Genomic DNA, 12183 nt, shown 5'->3' with positions numbered 1-12183 from the left:
TGATTATGAAAATAGTAAATGCTTCTCAGGATGCATTTAGTAGCTGCAAGTAACAGATAAATAACTTGGAAAATATGGACGTTTATTTTCTTTTTTTTCAAGAAGTTTAGAGGTAGGGAGGTTTTAGGATTGATTATTTAAGAAACTCAGCTACACAGGTTCTTTTCATATTTCTCCTCTACTATCCTAGTGTGTTGGCTTTCTTCCTTAGGTCTTTTTCTTCGTGATGTCAGTCAGGATGGCTAGTTAGGGTGTTTCCTGTTTTTTCACTGTTAATGGACAATGTTATATACATCTTACTGTATTTGGCGTTTTTGAGGGAAGTAATGTTATGTGGACAGTCCTGTGCATTGCAGGACCTTTAGCACCTCTGGCTCTCACCTACTAAATACTAGTAAGTGCTCTTCAGTCAGCGTGACCACCAAAATGCCCTCTAGAGTAACATTATCGTCTCCCACTGAGAACCATTGCCCTAGGTTAGTTCATAGGAGCAAGATGACTGGATCGAAGGCACGCGTATGTGTATTTAAAATTTTGGTACAGCTTGCCAGATAACCCTCCAGGAATGTTGCGCTAATTTAAACTTGTAGTGACATTGGGTGAGAGCACCTGTTTGCCCATATCCTCAACAGCACTTAAGTTTTGTTTTTTCATCTTTGCCAGTCAGGGGATTGATGATCATGACTGGCACAGATTTGGCATCAGTTTCTGATCTGGGAAAATGGCTGTGTAGGTGAATTTCTCTCTGCGTAACTTCTACCTCTAAGGTTCTACATGCTTCTAAGTTACTGCATATAATTTTTTATTGATGATATGTAATTGATTTGCTCATATTCACACATATATTCATATATGTTAATATTTGATTTATTTTGAGGGGCAACACACATATACATAGTCAAAAAGAAAAGTATGTACGATGAAAAGTAAGATTTCCTGGACTTCTCTGGCGGTCCAGTGGTTAAGACTCCATGCTTCCAATGCAGGGGGCACGGGTTTGATCCCTGGTCGGTAAGCTAAGATCCCGCATGCCGCGTGTTGTGGCCAAAAGAAAAAGAAAAGGAAAGAAAAATAACATTTCCTTCTACCTCCAGTCATACAGTTCCACTCCCCATAGGCAATTACTGTTAATTGTGCATATGATGTTGCTTTGTTTTTAATGGATGCATGGTGATTTATTGTATAGATGTACTGTACTAGATTTAATTAGTCCTGTATTGATGGACATCTAACTTTTCTCCACTATTTCATTATTTCAAGCCGTGGTATAGATATGCGTGTGAGAGAATATATATGTGTATATAGAAAAATTAGATATTTTGATAGGTATATGAGGCAAGTCCTAAATTTTTTTAAGTATTTTTAATTAAAAAAATTAATACAAGCAAAGGGTCAAAATTCGGTTAATAAAAAGTAAAAATCTCACCTCTTAATCTTGGCCTACTCTTACAAGGTAGTTATTATTCTTGGATATATTTATAGAAAAAAATTACGAATATAAGAATACATATATTAAGTCTCTCATCAAAAAAATTTTACCGGGGCTTCCCTGGTGGCGCAGTGGTTGAGAATCTGCCTGCCAATGCAGGGGACACGGGTTCGAGCCCTGGTCTGGGAAGATCCCACATGCTGCGGAGCACCTGGGCCCGTGAGCCACAACTACTGAGGCTGCGCGTCTGGAGCCTGTGCCCCGCAACAAGAGAGGCCACGACAGTGAAAGGCCCACGCACTGCGATGAAGAGTGGCCCCCGCTTGCTGCAACTAGAGAAAGCCCTCGCACAGAAATGAAGACCCAACACAGCCGAAGATAAATAAATTAATTAATTAATTTAAAAAATTACCAAAATGGGATCATTTATAAATACAGAGGTGCATTCTAAACATTGCTTTTTTAACATAAATATCTTGGCTAATTGGTATTTTCTTGAAATTATGAAGATAATACTCAACTTAAAATGTTTATTGAAACTATACCAATAAGAAATGTATAGTTAAGTGATTTATCAGAAGGTACCATATTACCTGCCCCTCAGGTCAAGAAATAGAACATTCCCAGCACCCCAAAAGTCTCCTTCTGCCCCCTTCCAGTCACTGTCTTCTCTCCTCCTCAGAAAAAGTCTAGCCTCACTTTATTATAATCACCTCCTTGCTTTCTTTATACAGTTGATTCTCATTATTCGTGGATACTGCATTGCACATTCACCTACCCACTAAAATTTATTACAGCCTCAAAATCAATACCTGAAGTGCTTGTGTGGTCATTTTCAGACATGTGCTGTGAAAAATTTGAGTTGACCAGTGCACAAGTTCCCAACGGAGGTCAAATGAGGTGATGTTCTGCCTTCTTGTCTCAGCTCTCATCCTGTAAACAAGTCTTTTGCAGTCTATTTAGTGCCCTATTTCTCTCATTTTTTTGTGCTTTTCATTGGTGATTTCACTGTTTAAAATGGCTTCCAAGTATAGTTCTGAAGTGCTGTGTAAGTGTTCAGTAAGGTAGTGATGTGCCTTATGGTAAAGATGTGTGTTAGAGATAAGCCTTGTTCAGGCATGAGTTGTCATGCTTTGGGCCATGAGTTCAATATTAATGAATCAACAGTATATATTAAGTAATGTCCTTAAACATAAAACAAGGTTACATATTGATCATTGGCAAAAATGTTTTGACCAGAGGCTCATAGGAACCTAACCCTCTATTTCCCCTAGGAACAATGGTTCAGTGTTTGCTAATTCAGTGCTTGGGTGAACTTTATGTGACTACTGCAAATAACGAGAATCAACTGTATTTTTATCACCTTAATGTGTATTCCTAAATGTTATAGTATTATTTTGCGTATTTAAGAAAATTTATATATATGGAACCACATAGTATATATTCTGTTGTGTCTACTTTTTTTTCTTAACATTATATTTGTGAGATTCATTTGTGTTATTACATGTAACAGTAGTTTGCTATTTTTATTGCTGTATAGTTTTCGGTTGTATATATATATACCACAATTTATTTTTCCATTCTCCTATTGATAGGTATTTGGGTTATTTCCATTTCATTTTTATGAACAGTGTTGCTGTGAACATTGTTTTAAATGTCTTTTCATATATACATGTACATTTCTGTTGTATATACATGGACTTGTTGAGTGAACTGCATCAGTTTTATTAGTTTAGATTCCCACTGGTGGTGTGTGAGAGTTCCTGACTTGGTATTATTAGAATACATCTTTATTCTATTTATTAATCTTATTTGTTACAAGTTAGGTAGTGGGAGTTTTATATTCTTAGTTCCTGACTGCATACAAATTAAATTTCTCCTTCTTCCTTCAGTAATATATATGCAGTACATCTAATGCCTTAAAATTTCTTTTGGAAGATAGAACTGCTACCCTCTTTGGAAAGCAACCCAGTTAATATAGGTGAAAAATTTTTATATTGCTTTTTCTTGCTAATAAAAGTAATATAACTTTACTTAAAAATTCAAATAACAAAGTTTAAGGACTAATGTGTAACATGGTGACCGTAGTTGACAACACTATTATATAACTGAAATTTGCTAGGAGAGTAGAACTTAAATGTTCTAAAAACCCCCCTCTCCCGCCCCCCTCCCAAAAGGGTAATAAATACGTGAGGTATGCATGTGTTAATTAACTCGATGGGGTATCCTTTCACAGTGTATCAAATCATCACATTGCACACTTCAAATATCTTACAGTTTTATTTGTCAGTTACACTTCAGTAAAGCTGGAAAGAATTTAAATAATATAGAAATGAACAAAATACTGAAGAAATCTCTATAATTGGGCTGTATGTTAAAGGATAGAGTAAGGGCAAGGGATGTCTGTTACACAAATTACCTGTTTTTTTCTTTCCCCAAGGTTTATTGAGATATAATTGACATACAACATTGTATTATTTTAAGATGTGCAACATAATGATTCAGTATACATATGCATTGTGATTACTAACATAAGTTTAGTTAAATCCATCACCACACATACTTAAAATTTTTTTTTCCTTGTGATGAGAACTTTTAATGTCCACTCACTTAGTAACTACCTGATTTTGAAAAGATGGTAAATGTATATTTGGGTTAGGGCCATTTTGATGTGTCATTTTAGTTTGTCCCATGAATCAAAATGTTTGGTGTCAGGTTATAAACATTTAACACCTACAAGGGATAATAGGAGTTTTTCCTTAAATCACAGGCTGTGGTATCAGCAGAGACAGTAATTGACTGGTATGCATCTGGCCTAATGTACATTCTTGCCATGCAATGATCTGAGTGTTCTATGGAAATATTTTGCAAATGCTTCATGAAGTTTATCAATATTTTTCCTAGAAAATATAGGGTGAAACCCCAAATTTAAAAGAGCCCCTTCTATTACATATTTTAGGACTGAACCAAGAATTGGGGATAATCTACAACCCAGATCTGTTGATAGGAAAGCTGTAGGAATGATTAAGCTTTCACTTTCATGAAACTTTGGGTCTCTGTTCTTTTGTCTCGATTGCTTTGTCCTTAAAATTAAACTTTTGGTTTCTCTTACTGAAATTTGCTGGGGAGGAAAAAATGTTTAGACAGTAATAACAAGAAATACATTTGAAACTGCGTAGTTTTACCCTGAGATAGGATAATAGGTGTTTAACATTTGTGGGATGCGTAGATGAGCTGCAGAGTATTTGTCATTGTTATATAGCATTTCAGGAAAAGAAGTGGGAATAGTTTTAACAGATATAGATGGGGATATAAGAGATGTCATGAGATGAATAGATAATTTTTAAATTACTTATATTTGTAAGGTTTTACTCTAAATATGTAGATTATCAAAGCCAAAGGCCAATAATCATATTAAGACAGTATTTGTTGTCCTCATCATGACTTTTCTATGTAGAATGACTATATAATTTATATCCAAACCAAGACAGATCTTAAAATTTATGTGACATCAACATTAATCATGGACTATCCTGGGAAAACCAGACATGTGGTCTTCTAATTAAAAAGAACTTCACTTTTTCTAGCTCTCATTGGAGATTATTTGTAGATCCATTTTAACAGATTTTTTTTTCCCTCAAGTCATTAAACTTTTAATAGCACACAATTTGAAGAAATCATTAGTAAGTGTGAGTACAAACTTTTGTGTTCTTCTAAAATCTATTTTAGCCTGCAAACCAAGGGTCAAAATTCAAAGACCGTCGGCTACAAATATCATGGCACAAGGCCAAGGTGCCTTCTGTATCCACTGAGACTGAGGAAGAGGAAGTCAAGGAGGAGGTAAATTTAACGATTGAAAATAAGAGTTGAATTAGATTGTTTTCCAGTTATATGCTTTTCTTAACATTAAGTAATAAAAATTTAAAAATAAATATTGAGTTTTTTCATGCATGTAATTAATTAAGACTAGTCTAGAAGTTTATTAAAGAATCAGATTAGGTGCAGAAATAAAAAAGCTCTTTTGGGGGTTATTTTCTGGTGTAGGAGAGACTGTACTTTTTTAAAATTTGCATTTATTTTGGCTTTATTGGGGCTCTGGACGTTTTTATTTTGGTAAATGAAGACATGGATTAAGTGAACAAATTAAATTTTATCTGATTGTTCTAGTTTTAACTTATTCAAGTTCCATAAGTAATAGATTTGAGTTTTCTTTCTACATATAGTTCGTTAAAATGAGAGAGTGTAAAGAAGATGGCCATAAGAGGGAAGAATAGCAAAACCAAGGACTTAAATAATACAAGTACTAACCAGCTTCTTAAAACATGAGAATTAATATTGCTTTTTTACTACAGTATTTCTAATTAGTTTGTTAAAATGGACACTTAGGCAGCATTGCAAGTTATTCCTCATTCATTGTAATTTTGGTTTTAAAAGATAGCATTTATGCCTGATCAAGAGTCTTCCCGACCAAGTGGGTAATTTTACATAACAAAAGCAGAAACATTTCCCTTCTTTAAAAAAGAAAGAAAAGAAAAATCTTCGTATTTCGGGAATGTTTGTAGATACTTTTACTTTGTGTAAGATTTTAGATTTTTATGTAAGATTTGGAATGTCAGTGTCATAGGCAAGGTATTATATTCGTCCTTCACAATCGGATATTAGAGGAAACGTTTAGACGTTCAAATGGTTATTTACTTTTCTCACTTTTAAGATAATAGAATAAAATTAATTTTATCAAAAACATGTTTCATAGATATCCCCCTCCCCCAACTAAATGTTCATATGTTATTTGTTTTTCTGATGATATTAGAATGGAAATCTTCTATTAAACTAGCAAAATTAGCAGGGGAGAAGAATATATATATATATATATATAAAAAAATAAATGTTTTGGGGTTTTTTTGCCCCCAAAGATACTTTGCGTCACTTGTAAATCCAGCCTGGGCTTTGTACACTAGTCTGTTTGTCCTTTGGCCTAAAAAGCACTTTACTTAACTTTCTTGTGCCACTGAGCAGATTTTACCCTCTCTTTTCAGGAAACAGAAACATCAGATTTGTTTTTGCATGATGACGACGATGAGGATGAAGATGAATATGAATCTCGTTCATGGCGAAGATGAAATCTGATGCGAGCTGTATACTTTTTAGGAATATTGTTTAGAAGAACAACTTTTTAAAATTATTTAAAGAAGTCAATGAGCCAAAAAAATTTTTTTTATTTTTATTTTCAACACAGTAGGTTTAAGGACAGCAAGTTTGCTATTTAAATACATCTCATAACTGTTCATGATATTAAAGCACCAAAGGCCTAGTGACTTTTACACAGTTGTGAAGATCCACAGGAATGACTTGGATAATCTCTAGAGCCTTATTTTTCCACACCACCTGTTTTTGTTGCTATTGGTGTTGGATTATGATGTAAATGACAGGGTGTTCAGAAATTTTATTTTGGATTATAATCTGCTGATAAAGTTTCATTAAATGTAAAAATCGCCTGGAATCTTTTATCTCTTAGCTATTATGGATGGGTCATCAGATAGTAGGAGATATTTGTAATTAAAATACCCTTTTGCTTTCAAGAGTTGTCTTGGAAGAAAAGTAAATTTAATTATTTTATTGAGGAGGAGCCCAATTTGTATTCAATCTGAATTCGGGGGGATTTAATGTGCAGCAGTAAGTAATATTTTAGTGTAAATTGTAACTGTTCTTCAATGCTATAAGGCAATGGTAGCTAGCTCTGTGGGATTTCCATTCTGTCATATCATATTAACTCTCCTGGACTTCTGCCACTGATTTTTAGTTTGCTTTGAAATTACTGAGCACTGGTTCAGTTGGTCCTTTTTTTTTCCTTTCTTTTTTTTAACATTCTCAGAATATAAAAGGCTTTCACCTGTTGCCCCTTTCTCGTCCCCATTTTCTTTCTCCTGCCTTTTTATTAATAGCCTGACTTACCCATTATTGAGATAAGTGATTCTTTTGGGCCACCAAAAGTCAGTCCCCAATAAAAAGTTTAAACCAGCACCTTGATAAACAAGTGATATTTTGATGAGAATAATGGAAGGATTTGTGGGGAGAGAGAGTCACCAGCTTTTTTTTTTTTTTTTAAAAGCTTCACTTTAGTTAATAGTTATGCAGAAGGGTTTGAAAGTGTGTGAAATTCTTTCCCTAAATTTAAACCATGATGGTGAGGTGACTGGGGATAGGTTGGGGGTGGGATGGGGTAGTGGGATGGGTATGCTAGTAATAAATGGGAGTCATAACTTGACTTTGATCAGATGACCTTATATTTTCATAATTTTGTAGCTTGTTGCTATCCATGAACATATGCATCCTTCAGTAGACGGTTTCCTTCACTGTGTGCATTTTTACTGTACACTGTATAGAGTATCTGTTAAGTAAAATATATCTGTAAATTTATGTCCTTGTGTTCTGAATGTTAGATGGAAAAGCAGAGGAGCAACACTACACTGTATTGACCCCTGGGGAAATAAAATGATTAATGTACATAGGATGTTACTTTTTCAAGGATATACACAGCTATGTTTTTATAGTACGTGTGGTGTGAAAATTTGAAACCTCCTGTTGGCTTCAGAAGGTTCTTGGTGATCACTATGTCAAGGATTTTGTTTCCTGAGGTGAAGACTGTTTCTCAAAATAGAAACTATTTACTAAGAAACTTAAAACCATCAGGACTCTAGATTTACTTGGCTACAAGAAGTTAAATCCCATGTTCTGACTATCTTTCCTCTTCTACATGTTTTCCTGGAATGATGTGTCAAACCAGGATCATTTTTAAGTTTTCATGTAATTTTCCCTTCATAATAATAAGGACTTCCTCTTTCTAGGTTATAGTTATATTTCTGAAAACACAAAGCTAAAATAAGCTTATAAAAGAAGGAAAACATTACAGTGGGGTAGAGTAAGCAATCTTGCTTCTTCCTCCTCCGTCATCTCTAACGACATTTTCCTGATGTCTGTGGCTCAGTTGGTATATATTTTGAAAGATTCATTGTGGTGAATATTTTGAGTCCTGACAGTTTAAACGTGATAGAGGGAACAAAGGATTTATATATTTTTTGTACAAAGTTTTTTCTTAAACTGTATAATTTTGTAAATAATTTGTTTGGTTTTTTTGTGTACTAAAACTACCAGCGTATAGATTTCAATAAGAATTGTTGTATTTTTGTATTTGGAAACTGAAAATTACAGTAAATTAATGGAGCTGTAAGGAAATTTTCAGTAGACTGACAATTCAGCAGAGTGAGATTCCTTTTCATATGATTTTTTAACCTAAAATGGACATCTTATTACACTCTCAGTACAGAGAGAGTTGAGGATTTGTTTGACCTTTTTAGTTCTTGGGGGAGAGGGGGGTGAAAGAGAAGGATGTTAAAGTGAAGAATAGCTAGACACTTTTTCGAGTAAGTTTTGAGGCCCTTAGTTTTCAATACACCTAAAATACTTCATAAACGTCTTTTCCTAAGACTTCTAAAACATGTTTGACTCTCAAAAATGTATTCAAAATATGTGTTAATATAATATTAGAAAATTTAAGTTAAGGTTAGCATAAACTAGTTAAATGTATATATTTTTTCCTTTAGGACTGAGATCCCCAAGCATTAGAATTTCTCTTAAAAGCAAGTAACTATGACTTGTTTTCTTGGCATCTTCACTTACAGAAATAACATATACCATCTGAGGCAAATTCTGTTCTTTTTAATGTGTATGACATCTTTCTAAGTAGCCGTTGAGCAATAACAACCACCAGCCTGGCTCGGTCATCTTGGTTTACTAGTGGATTGCTGCCCAGGCTTAAGAGGTAACCCCAGGGAATGCAGAATTTCCCTCAATTTCTTCATGCTGTAACATTGAGAAAACATTGTCAGTAGCTAAGGTGATAAATTGGAAAACGTCTTGTTAGGGTGAAAAAAAGAGGTCCATGCTGATGGATCATTATTTCAAAAAAAAAGAAAAAAAAATCATGTGAAAAGGAATAGTGGTTCCTCTTGATGTATAGTATGCCTGTATTATAGTTTTTACAAAATTGTGAACTTGTGTAATAGTATAATAGGAGATATTGTTGAATTTCTAACTGTTTATACATTTAAATTCATATATGTAATGTTTGTTTTATCGATTACAATCTGAATTTCTAAGAAGCATGTTGACTTTTGCAATAAAGATGCAATATGGAATGGTTCACAATTGAAAAAAAAAGATAAAAGTGTTGCAAATTTAAAAGAATTTGGAAAATTTATGAACCATTCCAAAAATTATAACAATCACCAAAAGAGCTGTAATTCTGGCTTGTTCTGGAAAGAAAGAAAACGTATGTGTATGCTTGCTTGAGTGTGAGAATGAATGAGTGATGGATATGTGTGTGTGTGTTATGTTGGGTTCATGTACATGAGAGAATGCCACTCAATATGAATTTGGGTACCGAAGTCACTGGCTATTAAATATTCAGTAGAATCACTCCTTTGACAGAGTGGTCTTGAAAATGAAAGAGAAGGGCATTAAAGTGTTAACTTATAAGTAACCTTTAACAGCCATATTTCTTTGTTCATGGATGGATCTTGGTATCCCAGATAAAAAGCACAAACAATTTTATAAAAGCAATTATTTTAATATTATCTTGAGGATATTCAAGATGCCTGCAAACAATAGGAAGGACATTTTCCTTAAGCACAATAGAGAGAAGGGAAAGAACACCTTGAAGAGATGACCTAGGGCTTCCCTGGTGGCGCAGTGCTTGAGAGTCCGCCTGCTGATGTAGGGGACACGGGTTCCTGCCCCGGTCTGGGAGGATCCCACATGCCGCGGAGCGGCTAGGCCCCATGAGCCATGGCTGCTGAGCCTGTGCATCCGTAGTCTGTGTTCCACAACGGGAAAGGCCACAACAGTGAGAGGCCCGCGTACCGCAAAAAAAAAAAAGATGACCTAAAGATATGACAGTTCTAATTGTGATGGATATTTGTGAGGAATAACAAGAGAAGGAAGTGATCTTTACCCAAAAGGACTATGTGGTGATGGGAAAAGGATGTATATATCACTTGGGCTCCTATTTTCTTGTTTTAAAAACTGCTTTTCATACAAAATTCCCCTCCGAATGTTTATGCATTGTCCAAGAAGAGTCGTTCTTTAAATCTCAGCTTATACAGGAAAATAATAAAGAATGGGAGTAAATTTCATTTTCATTATTTTCAAATAAACAAGTTTTATTCATATTTTGTGAATTAAGTAAATGGCAAATAAGCTGTGTGACCATTTGTTTTGAATAGATGATAATTTATCCAATAGATGTTTATCATAAACATGAGTCTAGGGCTTTTGGTGGGGGAGCCAGCATAATTTTGAACGTAATTACATTTGTTTAATAGTAACAAATAGTACTAAAATGAGCTCTCATTAATTATTGGTTTTATGTGATTTTTTTTTTACTGCTTTTGATGTAAGTTATTCTATAGCCAAGGATAAATTTTGAATCACAAGCCCCAGTTTACTGTCTAGGCTGGATCTAATTATGTTCCAGTAAACATAAGACATGAGTGAGTATGTCAACCTGCAGGACCATTTTAGATTAGAGAGTCAGGGTTGCTTTAAACAAGTGGACCAACATTTTGCAAGTCAAACCTGCCCCATTTGGCATCATTTTTAGTCTCAAAGATCTACTTGAGGGGCCAACCAAGACTGACCCAAAAAAAGGCTATACACTGCTAATCCATGTATTACGAATCACCTTCATTTATGCTAAATCCATTTATTGCCAAGTGATCTCCTTTCTACAGGATCATCTACCATTTGGCCTCTTACCTGGTTCTGCAATCGACCTTAGGCTAACTAAACCATCCCAAGCATTCTGAGATAGGCGACTTGATACAGGTGAAATTAAGGTCAGAACAGTGTTTGATAATTGTTTGCAGGATATTTGTGGTTTGAGTCTACTCTTATCTTAGACTTCTGCAAACAGATTTTTTTGGTTGTGGTGGTTAGGAAGCGTGATAAACACTTTTTCTTTGTATTTATGTTATATTTTTCCTTTTATGAAAGGTGAGCAAGGGAAGAAGGCCCTAATCTAATAGCCTATTAGTTTGTTTTCATTGAAAGTCTGTATTTCCTACATCACTGCAGTTTTCTAACCACTTTATAGAGTTCTTTTTTCTTATTAGGCCGCACTGCGCGGCACGTGGGATCTTAGTTCCCCGACCAGGGATGGAACCCGTGCCCCTGCATTGGGAGTGTGGAGTCTTAACCACTGGACTGCCACGGAAGTCCCCATAGAGTTCTATTACTTTGATAGAGCGATCCACTAGTTCTTAAAACATTTGAGTTGGGGTAATGGTTAGTGCTTGATTGTTCAGAATTTTTGTTCTTTACTCAAATCTTTGTTGGGGAGTAGGGTTATAGAAATAAGCCTTTTAGTTGCCTAGCCATGTTTCTGTTGAATGAGTTTTCAACACTGCTTTGTAAGCACTTCATAAAAGTGAATGTCTTTTTAACAGTTTTCTAAAGTCCTTGTGATTCTGTCTCTTAGTTTGCCCCCAGACAGCTTCTTTTGTGAGATACTGATATATTTCTCTCAATTTGAAATGAAATTAGATAATAAGGGCTAACGTAGACCTTGCCAAATAAATGCGGTTTTTGAGGATGATTTGGCTTCAAGATTGAGGCTGCTCACATGTTTACTTTGAGTTCTTAGACCAAAGGCCGCCGATTTATCTGTGTAAGCGTCTGATCCTGTGTAAACTGTCTAG

At 34.8% G+C, this 12183-nt stretch overlaps 1 protein-coding gene across 5 annotated transcripts in view; it reads left to right on the top strand.

Moving 5' to 3' along the window:
- RBM27 (RNA binding motif protein 27) overlaps positions 1-9720 on the top strand; it is a 67115-nt gene extending 57395 nt beyond the window's left edge. For all 5 annotated transcript variants that reach the window (XM_033406857.2, XM_033406856.2, XM_033406855.2 and 2 more), the window contains 2 exons: positions 5159-5269; positions 6466-9720. In XM_033406857.2, the coding sequence (XP_033262748.2) occupies positions 5159-5269; positions 6466-6549 (195 nt within the window). In that variant the 3' untranslated portion in view covers positions 6550-9720. The remainder of the gene's footprint in view (positions 1-5158; positions 5270-6465) is intronic.
- The last annotated feature ends 2463 nt before the right edge of the window (positions 9721-12183 follow it).

The sequence above is a fragment of the Orcinus orca genome, chromosome 3 (genome assembly GCF_937001465.1).
Source record: "Orcinus orca chromosome 3, mOrcOrc1.1, whole genome shotgun sequence".
NCBI lineage: Eukaryota > Metazoa > Chordata > Mammalia > Artiodactyla > Delphinidae > Orcinus > Orcinus orca.
The sequence above is the reverse complement of the archived record's forward strand: the minus strand, read 5'-3'. Positions and strand labels throughout refer to the sequence as shown.